Source organism: Protopterus annectens, chromosome 7.part0 (genome assembly GCF_019279795.1).
Source record: "Protopterus annectens isolate FY-2018-M chromosome 7.part0, PAN1.0, whole genome shotgun sequence".
In the NCBI taxonomy this organism is placed as follows: Eukaryota; Metazoa; Chordata; order Ceratodontiformes; family Protopteridae; genus Protopterus; species Protopterus annectens.
In genome coordinates this window covers 855,323,070-855,342,809 of record NC_056739.1, presented here as the reverse complement: position 1 = coordinate 855,342,809, position 19,740 = coordinate 855,323,070, and the positions used below count along the sequence as shown (strand labels likewise).

Genomic DNA, 19,740 nt, shown 5'->3' with positions numbered 1-19,740 from the left:
CTATCACATTCTTCTACATCCATGCATCTTTAGAGTGATAGAATGATATTCTAATTTGTTTCTTTTCTTTAATATTATCTTTCTGCCCATCACTGTGTCCTTCTCTAAAGTTTTCACTCCTAGAAAAATATGGTTTGGCCTTTAAACATCTCTGTTTACTCACCTCCTTGATTGCTGCTCTGTACGTCATTGATGTGATATCCCCTTTCTAATAAATCACTACTGGTTTGCTCATCTTAATGAACAAAATCGTCATCTGTCACATTCAGTCTTGAAGCTCTATAAAACGGGTTCTGAATGATATTTCGAAAAATATATGGGGGATGCATACTATCTTCTGCTAATAAATGGTTTAGTTTACATGGTATTCTTTCTTGTGCAGACGAGTGACCACAGTGCCATAATTTTTCTTTTCGACACTTAACGTCTAAGAAATGTACTGTTTTCATAAAATATGTATATGTAAACTTCAAAAATGTAGAGGTTTGATTAATATATTGCACAAACTCCTCCGGTTTTTCAGTATTTCCTGTCCACAAAATGAAGAGGTTATCCACAAACCTCCTCAAAAAATGCACTCTGTTTGCATAGGGACCCTTCAATTTAAGGTTGGTTTCCCACATTGCCATTACGGCATTGGCGTAGCTATTGACACATGAGGTGCCCATAGCTACACCATTAGACTACCCATAATGATCTCCCCCAAAAACAAAAACATTGTTCTGTAACACAATGCTTAAAAGCTGACTTACTTGCTCTGTAGTATGTGAGTCAAGCATGAACGTCTCCCTTAAAAAAAAGTACAGATGCTCTCTATTCCTACGTTATTCGGTGGCTGTTGTGTCTTTCGGCTTTTCCCGGTTAGGGGTCGCCACAGTGGAACTCCGGTCCGCTAATAATTGGCAGTAGATTTTTACGTGCTGAGTTGCCAGCTCTGACGCACAACCTTCAACGAAGGTACGCCCATTCACGCATGTCTCCACACAGAAGACTCTCTAGCTGAGAATCGAACAGGACAACGTCTTACTGTGAGGCGACAACGCTACCGCAGCACCACCACCGCCATCTCCTACGTTATTCATTATCACTGTAAATAGAGACACCACATCAAGGGTTGCCATATATGTTTCCTGCATCACCTCAAAGTCTCGTGTATACTTAAACAAATCAGTCAGAAAATGTTCTGTATCTCTTAAAAATATGCTGTATATTGTTAATCTTAGATCTCAAGAATTTCTCTTAAGTATATTGAGACCGGTTCTGTGCACCAATTCCTTTCGGATACTATCGGGCGCATAGGGGGACACCTTACACTTTTATGAATTTTAGGTAACTCTTGTATCACCAGGGTAGTGGGATGTTCAACAACAAAATAATCTAACATGTCCTTACTAATCAATCCATTCTGCCATATCGCCTTTAATTTGGTGACTAGCTTACTGGACATCTGTTTAACTTGATGAACTTTAATTTTCACATAAAATTTATGGTCATTCAACATTTCATGCATCATTCTATTGTTTGCAACTGTAGTCAACACTTCAATAGGGCCGCCTTTATCGGCAGGTCTTATAACAATGTATTCATTCTTTTGCAGATTTTTCAAAGAAAGATGTTCTTGCCTGCTTAAATTAAACCCATATTTATTCCTGTTATAACTTTCAGCAGCTATCTTGTAAAAGTCATCTATGCAAAGTTGTTCAGAAGCCATTTAAGAAAGGGTTTAGCTGTGGTACATACAGACTAGGTTTCCTAAAAATATTGACATTAGTATTAATAACATTTTTAGCTTCATTATGTAACAATTTCAACATCACATTTCTAGTAAAACACTTACTGTCAAAAATAGCATCTGTTAAATCACAGTACCTTGTAGGACTGTATTTGATTCCCTTTTGTAAAACATTGAGTTTTTTCTTATTTAAAACATAGTCAGAAAGATTCCTTGAAGAAGGCCTTCTTTATATTCCTCTGGTTTGTCATTTGGTCGTCTGTCTTTCTCTTCTGTCGACGGAAGGAGCAGAAGTCAACAGAAGAGAAAGACAGACGAACAGATGACAAACCAGGGGAATATAAAGAAGGCCTTCAAGGAAGGCTAGTGTGGAATCTTTCTGACTATATTTTAAATGAGAATGAACTCAGTGTTTTACAAAACAGACTCTCATACATTCCTACGAGTTTATTGTAAATAGATATGTAGTATTTTCATGTTTTATTATTTATTATTAAATATATTTAATCTTTTCATTGTGGCTGGTCTTTTAGGAAATATTTTAACTTTTGAGAGTGTTTATATTTATTTGGCGACACTGTGACTGCTCCTGAAAGCCTTGCTGCATTGGTGAAACACTGCCATTTGTAATTTTGCTCAGTATAATTGGGTAACCTTGTAAGAGCCTTTAGAGTAGCTTGCTTTGGAATGTTCTGCTGGCAGTATCTACCTTATAGTCTGTGCAGAGGGGACATAACTGGTAAATCTCTGACAGCCTTTCCCAGGGTTATCAGCTACTTGGAGCAGGGACACAGAACTGTGGTTTCACAGAGGGTGGTAGAGGACCTGGCTTAGAACACTCCGATGAACACTGAGAGTATAGCTGTTTCACTGGGGAGTCTTGTTTGGTGACTGGAGGGAGAGCGAGAGGGAAGCCCAGCCCCAGAACAGGAGTGTGTTCCCCATGTGCTCTTAAGGGAAATTGTACTTGGTGCAGACAGATGCATCTAGAAATACTGTGTGTATCTATTTTTGCTCCAGGTGAACATCCCTCATCAGTGTCAGTGGTGAGGATTGAGGCTCTTTGATTACTAGCCCAGTGGAGGGACGTCAGTCGGTCTTACCCTGCCCACTGTGATGTTTCAAAAGCTCCTGTCCCATCAAGTTTGTCTTTATGAAAGTCATGTCAGCCACCATATATTTCATCTTGTGTGACATAACTTTCTTGCACTTTTGGCAGCAAGATAAATATTAAACAATCTTTAGCAAAAGACACTAAAGTACTAATGATGTCAGTAGTAGGTGAGATTTTGGAGGTACTTGGAAAATAACTAGTAACTTTAAACATTTAAGATTTTGTTTCCTTAAAAACAAATCGTGGTGTTGCATGCAGTATTATGTCTGATTTGCACTGTCTTCTGTTTAAAAAAAAAAAATCCAGTTTGTATCCTTGGTGTTATATAGTAGAGGCTGGTATTAGTGCAAACAGTTTGTGGTGTTCATTTTTCTCATCTAGCATTGAGATCTTTGGTGCCCTTGTTTGTTTTAAGTGGAGCAAATTGCCCTCCTGTAATATATAACTTTTTTCTTGATGAATTGCATTACTACAATAGAAAAAGAGAAAGCTGTACAAACCATGTGTACATTTCAGAAATACAATGTGTGTTTTTCATTAACTTTAATGCAGAAAGGGCATGCAGTACATAACATGCGTCAGAAAATAAATGCAAGGTACAGTGTGACCAGTCCATATAATGTTATGGAAGTAACTATAACAATTTAGGGTCCTTGCGTATTATCTCAACCAGATTTGTAACGCTAAGTGAAAGGACTGAATGTTTAAGTAAGAAGGTATCCGTCAACTCCTAATTACCTTTGTATCGATAGGTTTGCCAGTGAAACAGGCACAGGAAGAAGAAATGGAAGCCAGACTTTGGCAGCCAACTGCTTGAGGGAGAAATATTTTTTCAGGCATGCATTTCTTTTAAAGAAAGCATGTACAACCATGTGCTCTACTACACTGACCACAAATTCAGGGCAACTCTGTTCCTCTATATGTTTTAAAGAGGATCTGGAAAGTCAAGCTCCTTCTTAGGCTTTTTGTGAAAGTGTAAAAAGAGTACTTTCCTAATCGTATCTGTGATGTCCATTGAACATCAATGTGGCTTTTCCATTTTTCTGATAGGCGGACCGAGCAGCTCAGTCTTCCAAGTATTAGCCTCCAGTCTGGAGTCCTGCTTTCTGCTGCTGTAAAGCGCTCTGAACCGTAGGTTAACATCAGTTTTACACACAGCTTTCCCGTTGAAGGATTTCAGTGTTTATTTCCGTTTTAGAGTGAAAGTGATCAGATGCTGTGGAAAACTGTGTGTAAAACTGATGTTAACTTACCTTTCCGATTTGTTTACAACAACAGAAAGCAGGAGTGTAGACTGGAGGCTAATATCTGAAGACTGACTTGCTCGTAACATAGTTGTGAAAAAACGATGCCACTCTCTTCCTCCCCCTCAAACATAGGCACAGCTTACTTAACTACAGCTAGGTAACCGTATTCTGTCATTCATTTCAGTCCTACTAAATGGAGAGGACCGCACTTTTTACAAACCAGAGAATGCATTACACTTTAGATGAGGTTACATATCTTGTTGCAATTATATGCAAGTACCTAATTTAGTTATCTGTGCAAGTGCTGGTTTACTTAACATTAGTGGCATTAGCTAGAACAGATGGGGGGCACACCAGAAATCTGCTCCAAGTATGTCTTGGTAGAGTACCAAGTGAGGGAAAGGACCAGCTTTGTTTGGTTCCCATGTGAAATTTGGAACATAGACAATGGAGAAGGCTTTGAGAGAGGAAAGACCATGTGCTAAGCACACAGAAAGAAAATGCATTTTGAGGAATGTAATGGAGGTAGTAGTGATAATAAAGACAGGCTGTGAAGCTCACTTGGTGATTACAGTGCTCTATAGCAGTGGTCTTGGAACTACTAGCCTTGGGGCAAGATGTGGTTCTTTAGCACGTAGTATAAAACCCTCACAGGAGTCCTTCAGCATGTACTTTAAAGCTCTCAGAGGATTCTCCTGCTGCTGTCCACATGCAGGTAGTTGGTTAATATTAAGCATCTTGGTTACAGCAGCTATTTCACTTTGACTGCCGTGATTTTCCCCTTTCTTACCAGCTGTATCACTGCTGTGAACCAGTTAAAAACAGGACTTCCTAGCATGCATCATGAGTGGAATGGTTCAGTTAATGGCACTGCTGATACTCATGGCACTGCTAATATTCATGGCTTAAGTTCAGGATGAAGGACTAAAGTAGAGGGCTGTCCAGTTGTACTGTAGCCATATTAAAGTAAACATGCACTAAATAAGCTTTTTTTTTGGAGGGGGGGCACTGTAAAAATGAGGAAAGTTGGTATGTGTGTTAATAGTAAGCAAACAAATTTAGATATGCAGAGAGAAAGGTGTAGATACAAGCAAAAACAATAATAGCAGTGAAGTAGTGCATGTCACTAGTGTAAATGAAGAACCACAATTGTAGTGATAGTAAACCTGGTGTTCAGCTTGAAAAAACCCAAGCCAAGTGTCACTAGACAAAGCAAGTCCAGTAGCAGTTGTAACATTTTTAGCATTTGTATACTGTTGCCCCACCTCCCCATACACTAACTGAATGTGTCTATCACTTCCCTGAGAAATGCACAACCTATTACCCAGGTGGGGTTCATTTTTTGCTTCCCTCTCCCCTATATGATTTTATTTTGAGAAATGAAAAGCTTACAGCCATGTTTTTTGGAATGCTCTTGTATACTACCACCACCAGATATTTCAGACATGACTTTGTGAAATTTATGTTAAATCTACACCGCATTTCGAAGAGAAACAGATGTACTATACATCTATTTTTAGTATTTGGAGCAAACTTCCCTGAGATAGCAGAGCTGTAAAATATTGGCTGAAATTTAAAAAGCATACTTTGACTTAAAGGAATCTGTATTCCTTGATTTTCTTTAATCCAGAGAAAATGTTTAATTATAGCTTAACAGTACTGTTGCTGACCATTATTTGGAGGCAAAGGGTGGGAGGGTCTTAGGCATTCTGTCACGTCCCATTTACTGATGGCATTTTAAGCACTGATTGGCTAACTGTGTAGTAGCACATTGCAAAGCCGAAGTGCAGCATTGCTGCTGTCTGTATTTTGAAATTTGAGCTGGTCAAATGAGGAGTGTGAAATATTTAAAGCACTACACTTAAAATGAGGGGTAAGAACATGTGCTGCTTCTGAGTGCATGATTCAAAATGATTACTATTAACTTAAACTTTGTTTGAATTTTTAATAGTGTTTATTTAATTTTACTTGTCAGCTGTGGTACAGAGCTGATCCTTTTGGGCCATTTTAGGCTCAGCCTGGACTTACAGTAATAGCAATGCAAAAGGCAATGTATAACGTGTTAAGTAATGCATAGTTAGATGGTTAATACAGGACCCCCCTAAATGTTTGTATCATTGGTGTCTGCAGTGTAACAACAAGATCCAGAACAGGGAGTACACTGCACATGCTTTGTAAAGTGCATATATTACTAGAGGCCACCTTTTTTTTGCAGGGAAGATGGTTAGTGATGAGAGGTAGAGTGGGGTGGGAAAATTTAGGGTTACCACCTGTCCCTCTTTCTGAGGGATAGTCACACTTTGGGCAATTGTGTCCTGCAGAAAAACCTAAAAAATGGCAAATGTCCTGAGATTTTAAGACAAAATATATTTCTTAATTTTTTTAGTAGTTGTATAAAATAGTTATTTTGTATATGAACTAGCATAGGCAACTCAAATGCTACTAAATAAGATTTTATTTTGGCAAAAAAAGTGAAGTTCAGCCCTTTGCACTGGCCGTGGGTATGGTTTGTCCTGCAAAATCTCACATTTCTACAAAAAATGTCCCACTTCGGGCATCTGAAAAGGTGGCGACCTTAGGTGGGATAGGCTTTATCTGCTGTATTATTTTGGGAGTATTTACATGTTAGCCTGTTTGTGTAAAATAAGTACGTTGTTAATTTAGAGTGGAGTTTTAGAAAGGTGGATTTTTTTTATTAGAAGAGTTGGATTGGAAGGGCCATATTCTGTGGGGTAAGAATGAAAAAAAGCTTTTTCAGTGGAGTGCAGCCTTAAGTGTGGTTGTTGCATACTGGGTACGTGTTGAGATGGACCTTGGGTTATAGGGGGTAGTTTTCCTATGTAGACTTTTGTGCTGGGAAGAGAAGAGACTCAACAGTAATTACTTTGTAAACTAGGCTAGAAACTTGTCTCATAATGTGATGCTGGGGTGTTCTCTCTTCAGGGAAAGGGCTTTAAATCAGCAAATGCTGTTTGAAGTGATTTTGGGTGTTCTGTTTTAGATGTGGTGGTGTTGGGAGCCCATATTTAAGTCTGGGTGGCAGGGATCCTTTCACTACGGGAGAAAACTGTGTACTTTTGAGTTGATAGGTTGCACTTTTTTTTTGTAGGTTAAGGGTTTCTGAAAGAATTTTAGTATACACTGTCTTTTTCAAACTGTTGCTAGCATAATTATTAGCTTGAATAAAAAGCTGCAAGAATATGAAATATCAAGTATTAATTTAGGAATAGTATAAAATGCAAAAAATAGTAAGTGTGCTGGCAAGCATATATAGCTTAGTTAGATTTTTGTCATCCATGTAAAGGAGTATGTTATTGAAAAGCAGTCTGTAAAAATAACTGCGCAGGTGGCAGCTGGAAGGACATCAACAAAGTAAAGAGCCGTAACATCAAGTTTTAGATAGTGGAACACCACGTTTCAGATAATGCAAGACTGAGTTTCCATGGAACATCAAACTACAAAGAACCAAGGACAAGGGAACAAAAGAAAACTGTTATACAAAGAAAGAACTGTTCTACATTAGACTCTGAGAAAACATATCAGACTTTTTGGTATAAGTGAGTGTAATAGTAAACAAGCTTTGGGAATTTGCCATAGAGAGCTGACTGCATCTGTGTTGCATGCTTGTAGATCCAAAAGGAAAATGTAATAGTAAAAAATGCGTATTAACTGAAGCAGTGTCTCTGTGTATTTATTGTACTTGGTACAATACAGTAATAAGTCTAGTTGATCACAATAAGTAGTTAAATATACTTTGGTATACTTGCATGTAAATGCAAGTAACAGAAACCAACAGAAGAGACGCACATAATTTTTCAGTTTTGATCAAACCAGATTCCTAAGTTGTACTATTGTGATAGGGTATAGTTGAGGTATTGAGATAACCTAGTTATTAGGGGCTTCAGCTTTTTAGGAGTGTGAAAAAGCATGGCTTTTTTTTCTTTTGTTGAAGATGAGACTTTGAGAAAGGAGCTGGTTTGACTAAGTGTCAAGTTTATTTTCTAGTTTAGTTTGATAGTAGAATGTGGGGTGCTGATTCTGTAAATAACTGTATCATCCGCATAAAGAGTAGTAAGCATGTGTGGGAGATCGTGGCAGCTTATTAGTAGGAAGAGCAGAATGGAGGCTAGGATTGGAACCCTGAACCACTCCAGTGGGCATCTCTGCAGTTCGGGAGACTGTGTAGCCAAGCCTTTGATTGCATAACAGGGAAAAATAAGCTGAGCCACTGACCTGCTCTTTGGCTTATGCCAGCTAGAAGAAGTAAGGTTAGAAGGAGGTAGTGGTCCACTGTATCAAAGGCTTTTGACAGGTCAGTTAAATACCACGTTAGTGGACGTTTGTCAGTGTTAATAAGAATGTTATCCATGAAGCTGTCGAGAACTGTCTTCGGTGTTTATGGGGGAGGGGATCTGTTTTTGAGGGAATTCAGTAATTATTGCTGTAGGTGAGTTTTACAAATGTTTTGACTAGATTTGGGTGAATGGAGGTAAGATGGAAGTCCGTGACTCTGAATGAGTTTTGGGATGAGTTTCACAATGACAGTTTTCCATTGTGGGGGCAGGAAGGAGTTGGTGAGGCAGATGATGTAGAGGTGTGCAAGTTAGTATAAGATAAATTCCATGTAGTGTTGTGAACTGGGGTGGAGGCCAGATTCCTGTCTGGGTGTGTTTTAGATTTTTTTTTCTGCCAAGGAAGACAGCCATCTATTTTTGGGTTTTATCTTTCTGAAATGCAAAGTGGGGGCATAAAGGGGTTGACTGGCTAGTGCTAAGATTCAAAAAGGAGTTTGGGGGAGATTTGAGAATTCTAAGAATTTCTTGGATAAGATGTATCCTGTGGAGGAGTGAATGATGTCCTTTAATAATGAAGAGGGGTTTATGGCCGTTTTACATTAACTTAAGTTCTGGTGTGTGTTCTAATTTTAACTGAAGGTAAGAGTGGATATGCAATGTGAAGTTAGCTTTGTTTTTTTTTGTTTTTTTTGTTTGCTTGTTTTTGTTTGTTTTTCCCAGATCTCCAAGTTGGGTGAATCTAAACTTTTTCATCTGGGGAAGAAGCTTTCTAGTTTTGCCAGCCTTTATTGCCGAGTTTGTATAAAGATGTGCTTTTTGGGTTGGCCACTGATTATTTGACAGTTTGAGTATTCTTGAAATTTTGGGTGTGGTTTTTTGGAGGGAGATTACTTTGGGTAGTTTGTGGGATAAGATTTTTGGGGTTGTCATCCCAGCTGTTTGAGCAAGTTCATGTTTGTATTGCTTTATTTTTGTGAGTCTTTAACACAAAAAATGTGATACAAAATCAAACTCGACTGAAGACCTACCTACTTAGTTGCCTGCGCTGTATGTGTGATGTTCCTGGATAATCTCCAAACCCTTACTTTCACCACTCTTTTATGTAACTGGCCATAAAACAGCTGCTACTTCAGTCTCTTATTTACCCCTCCACTAGTATGTCCATCTCCCTTTTACCTGGACTTCCTCAGCCACCTGTTAGACATCAAGAATAAAGTGGTAACCAATGCCCTATATGGACATGTGTCTGAAAATCCAGGGCATTCATTTAGCTTTATGGTTATCTCAAATGTGACTACTAACCTCCGAGGAGGAGACATTGTCAACAAAACTGAAAAGGAAGAAAGCAAATGGATCATAAACCTCAGAGCTAATTTATTTCCAGGGCTCAACAGAGTAGTTCCTATTAAACCTATTTTGAAAGAGAGAAGCCTAATTAAGAAATGAAATGGAGGCTTAAGGAAGGCATGCATCTGATTGCTGCATGTGATTGGTTGAGCAATTAAGGATCTTTATTTAACAGCAGTAAGTCAGGTCTACACTAGGATCTGAAAAAGGTTTTTTTAACTGAAAGCGCTTATCCTGTTTGACCTGCAACATGAACAGCACAATTTGTGCTTTTTATTTCTTTGTTTTATTAAAGCCTACATTTTAACAGAACTTCTCAGTGAACTTTTCGTTGTGGTGGAAGTCTTTTTTTCATTTTACTATTTATGCCTATTAAGGCTTCCTCTGGAGGTGGTTTTTGGTTTGGTTGTTTGTTTTTACGTTTTTATCTTAGGAGGACTAAGGAATTTCGAAAGTCAGATCAGCTTTTCGTGACCTTTTCTCAGGCCAGAGCAGGCCTCGTGGTTTCTAAGGTAACTATTTCCAGATGGATTGCTAGTTGTATTTCATACATTTTTGATATCGGGCATATGCAGCTTTTCAGACCAGTTAAGGCCCACTCTACTAGGTCTGTGGCTACATCTTCGGCCTTTCTAGCCAAGATTTCCTTGGATGAGATTTGTGCTGATGCTACTTGGTCTAGCCCTCATACTTTTGTCTCTCACTATAAGGTGGATCTGGTGTCTAGGAACAGGGCTTCCTTTGGTTCCTCTGTGCTCTGGCATATTCTTCCCTGAGACCACCCAGGGTTCACAGCATCTGGGGATTCTGACTCATCTGTGATGAATAATAACACTGATAGTATCAGACAGAGTTATGTACTTACCATAACTTGGAGTCTGTGCTATCCAGTGTCATTATTCATCACGGTCCCGCCCTCCTTCCCCCTTCCTTCTGGGGACTTGGTAGTATTGGAGGAATGTTTCCCTTTGGAGATAGTATGTCTCTGGGACAGATGGTACCGTTCTTTTTCTCTGTCTAGCAAACTCGATCTGAGGGTTGCAAGTCAGCAGGGGATTATGGGAAGGGGAGAGGCTTGAGCTCTGGATCTGTCCATCAGCTGCCGGCTCAGATCCAATGTCGGATCCAAGACCCATTTATGATGAGGAATGACACTAGATAGCACGGATTCCAAGTTATGGTAAGTATGTAACACTTTTTATGGTTGCTACATTAGAGGTACTGCTCTCTGCTAATGAGTATGGTAGTGACCGTGGGGATTATCCCTTTCCCACAGTGTGCAGTGACCTTGGTTACTTTTAATATTTATACAAATACATGAGTCTCTGCCTCTGCCCCCATAATAAACACAATTTTTGCAGTTTGTGTTTTTCTGCATTTTCAAGTAACATTATTTTAGAAGATAGAATACTTCACTGCATTTAATTTTTGATCACTGTTGCTTGCATTATTTGCATATCTTGTTTTTGAGTGACCTATATCCTGTTTAAGTTTTATATAGCTTCCCTAACTTTTGTTTAGGCAGTCACTGGGATCCATTTGGCATTTTGTTCTGTTATGGTGTATTGTTGCTCACTTTTTTTAATACTTTGTTCTCTTAGTTCCTTTTTTGGCGTTTACTTGTCTGTGTTGCCTAGTCTAGCAGTAGTTGTGCCTTTGTAGTCCCTGTCATGTTTTTAAGCCTGCCATACTTGCTTGTAACTATCTCTGTTTTGCACGTGCAGAGGATGAGAGAGGGAGAGAGCCCACCCATGCCTCTCAACCTGCACACTTGAGAATAGGTACAAAGGCCCCTGAAGAATAGGTCCATTCAAACAAAAATCTGGAAATTTAATTATCGTAACATTTGAAAATCTAACAGTACATGCCTTTTCCTGCTTCCATTAGGAATATGTAATACTCATAAATGTCTCAAAAACAGAGTGACAAAGAAGATGGAAAATTTAAGCACATTATCAAAGAGGCAGTGAAAATACATATACATAATGAATCATATTAACAAATTCTACCACACAATGTTACTTAGATTTGCATCCGAAAAAAATGTGATAAAAGGTTTGTATCCTCTAATTTATTGATCTGATGTTGTCAATCCACTTAATCCTGTTACTCGGAACTGACTTGGCTATTATTCCATCTCGCACCTTCCAAAACTCTCAAGCTTAGCTCTACCCAGAATGCTCCTCTCAAGATTGCTTCAGGTCTCGTTTGCAGTTTTAAGTGCCAGACGTGTTCCTCTGTCAGCTCTCAAGCTAGCCATTTTGTATAACTGTTGTTATTTAACTTAGTTGATTCTCTAAAATCTTATTCTTTATCCAGCTCCTCTTTCTTTAGCACAATTAATGTGTTTCTCCTGCTTACCATCGTTGGTAGTTGTCCCTCCCTCTACTTACCTTTACAGTAATCTTTCATGCCATTGTTATCTCTTTTCCCCCCTATCTTATTACCGCCATGGTAAATCTTTTGTGCCATCGTTGGTATGTTTTCCATCCCTCTACTTACCTTTACAGTAATCTTTCATACTATTATTGTTATCTCTTTCCTCTCATCTTATTACCATTGTGGTAAATCTTTTGTGCTATCGTTGGTATGTTTTTCCTTTCCAAAAAAAAAAAAACCTTATTCAAATTCTCCATTGTCGTGTGTGTGTGTGTGTGTGTGTGTGTGTGTGTGTGTGTGTGTGTGTGTGTGTGTGTGTGTGTGTGTGTCTGAGCATTTTTGACGTAGCTGAGAGGACTAAAGGCACTTCTGGCTTCAAGAGATGCCAGAAGTGTGATCGTAAATTGCTGAACTCAGACGAACATTCCTTGTGTGTCTACTACTTGGGCCTGGTGCACCTATAAGAAGACTGTGCCAGCTTTCATGGCTTTAGTCACCGGGCCCTTGTAGAGAGGAAAAATAAGCTCATCTTGAAAGGCCTGATAAAATCTAGTTTTGATGAGGCCATATCCGTTGCTTCTAAAATGGATGTCAACTCCCCTTCTTCCTCCACGCACGAAGGTTCTAAGAGGAGGAGCCGCTCTGTTTTCGACAGTGTCGTTGGAACTGCCTATAAAGAAGACCAAGTCTTCCCCAGTTTCCACAGTTTCAGCAGAATCAAATAGAAATAGACTATCATCACGAGTGCTGTCAGTGCCTCTATCTTCACTGAAAATCCTGGTACCCACTACTTCGGATCAGACCTTTTCCCCTCCTCCGTTTCACCAATTTTGGCACTGAAGGAGTTTTCATTTAAAGATTTGCCCCGCGGAATGTATTCTGTGCAAATAGACCCCTTTGTAGACCAATTGCCAAGCGCATTCTTGGATAGACCCTGGTCTCCTTTGGTTTGTTTGGTCCATTCCACCAAGAGCCTCACAGAGTCTGATGTTCTGAGACTGGTGGACCAGCTCCTAGAGACTAGGGGATTAGCCACTTCTTTGGTTCCTAGCACTTCTGGCTCTGGAACTTTATATATCTCTAACCTGGTTCTTGTTCCTCCTCTGACTCCAGCTAAGCATTTGGATTCCCTGGTTCCGACAATCCCAGTATCGATTGTATCGGCGCTGGTGAGAGCCATGTCTCCGGTGCCTATCACTACCCTGACCTCCTTGGTTCTGTCAGAACCGGAGACCTCTCCGGGTTGGAGCTTTGTTGTCGGTTCTGGGGAGTGTGGATCGACTCCGATCTTGTCAGAGCCATCCATACTTCTCGGAGCTTTGGCACACACAAGTTTGAGACTGGCTTCGTGCTCGGGGGTGGCTACCTTGGTGGCAGGATGGGACCACGGTTTCGAAGGAGTCTATTTTGATTCCAGGATCCCATTCCTCTATTGAAGGGGCTTGCTTTCCGAGCCATAGAGAGGGCCTTGTTAACTAACCGGCTCACAGTCAATTCTTCTGTCACCAGAACTGCATCCCTGCCCTTCCCTTATCCAGAGCTACCTTCAGCCTCCACCTCAGGACAGCAGACATGCAAGCCTCAGGATACAAACGCTGCAGCCATGTCCTCTTCAAACACCTCCCCAACCCATCCCACCAAGGAGAGAAATTGCAAGAGGAAGCATTTGGACTCCCCTGAAGAGTCTTGCACAGAAGATACTGACTTTGAAGAGAAAAACTCCCCAAGGTCACACCCGGAAGAGGTCTTGTTCGGTGACATCCTAGAGATCCTTAAACAGAGGGGTGGCTGGACTTATCAACAGCCTTCCTCAGAGGAGTCCGTATACCTGGAGGCATTCCATGCCTGACCATCTACTTCTTGGATCTCTTTGCCTACTGACGATCTAATTAAGTTGATTACGCAGCGGACTTGGAAGATTTCTGATTCCATTGAACCAATTCCTAAGAGACCAGACTGTATTTTGTCACTTACTGCAGATCAGCAACATTGGGCTAAAGGGGTTCCAGTAGATGCCATGGTGATAGCGGCAGCCACTAAGAAGGAACCTGCTGATGCAAGTCCTACAATCTGTCGTCCTAATAAGGAGTCTAGGACATTGGATAGATTCAGGAAGCTAGTATACACTTCATCAACCTTCACACTTAGGTCCTTGAACTTCATGGCGCATTTCACCAGGCTTCAATAAGATCTGGTAAAGGAGCTATCAGACACACTCTAACAGGAACCTTAGCTGAGGGGGGTTCAGGCTAAAGTAGCTTCTCAGCTGACAATATGGAATTCATCCATGAGGCTCATTCCACACTCAGCTGAAGGGACAGCTAGTGCAGCGGGTTCTGGCATAGGCATGAGAGACATGCTTGGATGCACTTATGAGAGTTTACGGAGCCATTTAAGTCTTCTTCGGTCAGTGCTCCCTTTGACAGAACATCCCTTTTTGGCCCCAAAGTTAGAGACTATTGCCAGATGTAAGAAGGATGGAAAGACCCTTTCTGCCATGGGAGTACACTTTTCCACACCTCAACAGCCCTACCCCAGGAACCAGAGGACTGGAACGCTATGATTCAAAATATCCCTAAGGTTTTCCAGGACTCACGTGGCAGCAACTCCCCCCCTGGGGCAGAGGGGGGGGGGTTTACAATGGAAGACGCTGTGATAGAGCTGGATGGAGCCTGCAAAATCAGGGTTCCAGGGATTCATTGAAAAAAACACAGCAGACACCAGCGATTAAACCAAATGTCTTTTAGTAATGACCATCTGGTACCACAGCTTTTCACTTTCAAGGGTCATGGGATTCATTCTCTGGCAACTTTTATCAGTGTTCCTGAATGGAGGCCTGATTGCCTTCCTTTGGAGGCAGTCGGGGGGCCGATTTTCCCTAAACATACCTGCCTGGCTAACCATAATAATGGACAATTGGGTGCAGAGGATTGTAACTAGAGGTTACAATATTACCTTCTCAAGACAACCCAAACAACCAGAAAGAATCCCAGATGTTCCACCCAGTCACAGGGATGCAGCAGTTCTAGAAATTCAGAAAACTGCTCGAGAAAAGAGCCATCCAAGCAGTCCCTCCAGACCAGATATGTTCCAGGGTTTACACAAGATTTGTTTGAGTGCCAGAAAAAAAAAACAGGGGATTGGACTCTAATTTTGGATCTCAGTGTCTTGAACAATTCAGTTCAACAGACCAAATTCCTGATGGTCACAGTTCATTCTATTCTTCCATTCTTAGGGAAAAATGATTGGATGTGCTCAGTAGGTCTTCAGCATGTGTATTACCACATAAAATTAGACAAACTCTCCAAAAGATTTTTGCATTTCTGGCTGGGAGACTGTCATTATCAGTTCAGAGCCATACTCCTTGGTCTCACCACAGCCACCAGGATGTTCACCAAATGCATGGCAGTGGTCACAGGTCACTACAGACTACAAGTATTCCATGTGTTTTGATACTTAGATGACTGGCTCATTACCACAACCACCAGGCATCTACTGCTCCAGGCAAGGAACTACGTTCTTCAAACTTGCTTTTTGCTGGGGATCACTGTCGGCTACGAAAAATCACATCTAAAGCTAACACAACATTTAGAGTTCATAGGGGTGGTGTTAGACACAACACCTGTATCGCATCTCTACTCCAAGAAAGACTTCATAGAATAGAATCACAAGTCAGCCAGATTATTCACAACAGAATAGTGACTGTTAAGACTGGTGTTACAGACTCTAGGATCTATGGCAGCCACCATCACCTTAGTTGCCCTTGCGATGTTTCACATGTGAATCCTACAATTGCTTTTGGTGTCACAATGGTCATTACTGAATCAACCAATTGAATCAACCAGTGTCCCATCAAGTACTGATCAATTTATGCAAAAAGTACCTGAGTTGGTGGCTCCATTCCAGCGACATTCTATCAGGCTATCCATTTGTCCCTCCCGTACCCCAAGGCATAGTGACAACAGACATGCCCCGGATAGGGTGGGGGAGGGCATTATCTGGGAAAGACGGTCTGAGGCACTTGGTCCCGGTTAGAGGCCAATTTCCACAACAGTGTTCTAGAGATAAGGGCAGTGCTTCTGGCATTGCAAGCATTCCAAGAAGCTCTCCCCTCAGGAACAATTGCATTCCAAGCAGACAACATGTTAGTAGTTTGGTATATCAACAAAAAAGGAGGAACCAGATCTTACCCTTTTTGTCGAGAAGCACTTAGAGTATGGCAATGGGAAATTTCATCTGACTGCTTTCTAATTGCAGCGCATATTCCAGAGTGCTCCAAATTGATCGCGGACAAATTGAGCAGGAGCATTCTAATGATTCACGAGTGGTCAACCCTGTCATAGCGGAAATGGATGTTTTGTCGATGAGGCCAGCCCTGCTGCGATCTCTTTGCATCCCCCTGAACAACAAGTGCAGCAGCTATTTTGCCCTGATTTCTCCCCCCCACTAGGGGAGTTCACTGAGAGATGCTCTCCTTCATGATTAGTCCCCCTGGTCTACTGTATGCGTTTCCCCTGATTCCTCTCATTTCTCAGTTTCTGAAGAAAGCCATCAGGTTGAAGAACCCAATAATTCTCATTGCCCCATTCTGGCCTTGACAGATATGGTTTCCCTTTCTGTGGACTCACTTAATTGAGAAACCTTGGATGCTGGACCCAGCTCCAGACCTATTGTCCCATCCAAAGGGACTCATTCACCTGAATCTTCAAAATGTCAAGCTCACTGCGTGGCTTCTCCATTTCCAATGATTGCCTGGCATTCTAGCCATTCGGCCCAGTTCATTGAATTGTTCTAGCCTCTCATAAACATTTGACTAGACAATTATACAGCAACAATTGGCAAACATTTTCAAAATGAGCTACAGATAGTAATTTTTACCCGTATTCTTTACCCAGTTCATAAAGTCTTGTAATATTTAGCATCGCTTTTCGATGCAGGGGCATCCTCAACTATAAAGGTTCAGTTAGCGGTAATGTCAAATTTTCATAATGGTCTAAGTGATACAGCTGTAATGTCGCACAAACTTTGTAAAGCCTTTCTGAAAGGAAGCCTATTGTTGAGACCTCCATACAAGGATCCGTCTACACCTTGGGACTAGAATATGGTGCTACAGTCTTTGATTTGTCCCCCATTTGAGTGATCAGCAAATTGTGATTTGAAGTTTTTATCCTGGCAAACCTTTTTGCTTGCTATTACTTCTGCTAGGAGAATATCTGAGTTACAACCCTTGTCTTACGTAATCTTTCGTAAGGATAGGATGTCTTTGCAAAGAAATCCTTCCTTTTTGCCAAAAGTAGTATCTGACAATAATTTTAATTGAGCTATACAGCTTCCCGTATTTTCCCAGATTTTCAAACAAAGGCGAATATTGTCTGCATTTGCTAGATGTTCACAGACAATTACGTTTTTACCTTCACAGAACAAAGGAATTCAGAAAATCTGATTAGTTGTTTGTTTCATTCTCTACTGCTACTCCGGGCAAACCAGTTTCTAAAGTTACTCTGGCTAGATGGCTAAGGACTGCATAATCTTTATAACAAAAAGTAAGTACAACTGCCGAGACCTGTAAAAGCACATTCTACGACCGCTATAGCTGCTTCTGCAGTCTTCCATGCCAGAGCTTCTGTAGATGACATATGTGCAGTGGCTACTTGGGCATCCCCGCATACCTTTATTACTCATTACAAGCTGGATATGGTCTTTAGGGGATGAGCATCTTTTGGTTCGATGGTGCTCAGGAGTAGTCTTCCAGTGAGTCCTCCTAAGATTTTGGTAGCTGGGGACTCTGTCCCACAGTTAAGGATTAAGTGAAGATTGACAACATCAGATAAAGAAGTTATGTCTTACCATAACATTCCATCTGTGTTGTCAGTCTTCACTTTTCCTTGACATTCCCACCCTCCTTCCCCTGCCTTTGTCTTCTTAGTGAAATGGAGCTAACCCTAACAACTGGATTATTCCTTTATGAATACAGATATGGTCTCTGATCTGCTATTTCTTGTCTGGCACTATCTTATGCAAACTTGATCTGAGGTAATCTTGTGAGGAGCTTTCTCGGCAGGGCTAAGCTCGAGAGTTTTTGGGAGACGCGAGCTGGAATAGCAGATGAGTTGTTTCATAGATACGGAACCAAACCCACAGTTAAGGATAAGATCAACAACACAGATGGAATGTTACGGTAAGACTTAACTTCTTTTTATCACTAGTATGTTGGTCATGTAATGTGATTTGCTGTGCTTTAGAATTTTGTGATGGGGGGACAAATTCAGAAGCTTTTGTGAAGTTGTAAATTAAACCAGAAAATATGGACATCCTTCCAAAAATAGGTGCATCATGTGCAGAGATTACTCTGGCCTGAAAATGGGTACATTCTTCCATAATTGGGACAGTTGAAGACTGAGCCCAACTGTTGCATCTCCTTCCCCCTGTTGCTGTGGAGTAATTTCTAGTATGCCTTAACTTTTTAAAACCCAAAACTGCATGTAATGTTTTTATCCACACTTAAGTAGCCAGGGAAAGTACAAGGTCTGGCACTGCTGACTTACCTGTGTAAAATTAGTCTACTCTGAAGACATCTAGCAGCAGATAACCTCACACCTTCCCAGTCCTAGTTTTTAACAGCTCTGCTATGTTCAAGGCCATAGCCTACTGATCAATTGTTGGCACATTACGAGTGCAGTTAGGTACCTACCCCTCCACTGGGACAGTTGGTAGTGTTCTGGTCAGCATGTTGTATGCTGCTTTTTCCTTTCACTTCACAGGCTCCATTGGGTTTGTGTTGTATACGGTTTTGAAATGTGTACACTTTAATTTTGCCCTATTTTCTACTCCTTAAGATCACTACTGAAGGATTGTGCAATTTGATGACTTTTTTTTTATTCCAATGACTCTGTTTCAGGTCAGCCTCTGTTTTACTGTACTCCTGTTTCTCTGCCCGCCTATTTTCCCATTTCTGTCACACAGCGTTGGTGGGCTGCTTCCTATGTTTTCTTGATGCTGCAACTTGCCTCTTGGTACTCTCAGTTTTCAGGTAGTGCAGCCTAGATATGCTTGGTGTGAAGTCCAGGAGTTGGAGGAGCAGACTGTGCATCATACTGCTTTCATTTCATAGACTTTTCCCTTGTCTTGGAATTTAATCTGTAAAGGCCCCATTGAACAGCCATCATATTTTCAGTGGTTTCATTTGCACCATCATTTGTTGTTGGTGTAAGAAGAGGATGTTTTCTGTGTGACTTCATAATCCTTTTCCCACCTTTGCCAAGATTGCAACTCTGTCTTTGCTAACAGCACTGGTGTTGAAACCTAAGCTGCTGATGCATATTAAAAGATGCCATAGATCATAATTGTAACTATAATATTTCTTCACATTTTGCAGGTCTTCCTGTGAAGACGTTTGGCTATCTCAACATTAACATTTCTGAGCCTGACTTCCATAAGTGTAAGTACTATTGTTCAAATGACTAAATTACTGTGGTTTACAGGATGTGTTCAACAATGTTAATGTTCTCTTCAATCATACACATTTTTAATTGGTAAAGGGCATATGTTTTGGTCCCAGGTTATGTTTCCAGTATATCATACTTGATAAAACCAAGTGTCTAATATGGAGTTCCCTAACATTCTGAC

At 40.7% G+C, this 19,740-nt stretch overlaps 1 protein-coding gene across 2 annotated transcripts in view; it reads left to right on the top strand.

Moving 5' to 3' along the window:
• The window catches only part of NOL8 (nucleolar protein 8), a 1,174,909-nt gene that overhangs the window by 91,329 nt on the left and 1,063,840 nt on the right, over window positions 1-19,740 (top strand). For both annotated transcript variants that reach the window (XM_044077406.1, XM_044077405.1), the window contains exon 3: window positions 19,490-19,552. In XM_044077406.1, the coding sequence (XP_043933341.1) occupies window positions 19,490-19,552 (63 nt within the window). The remainder of the gene's footprint in view (window positions 1-19,489; window positions 19,553-19,740) is intronic.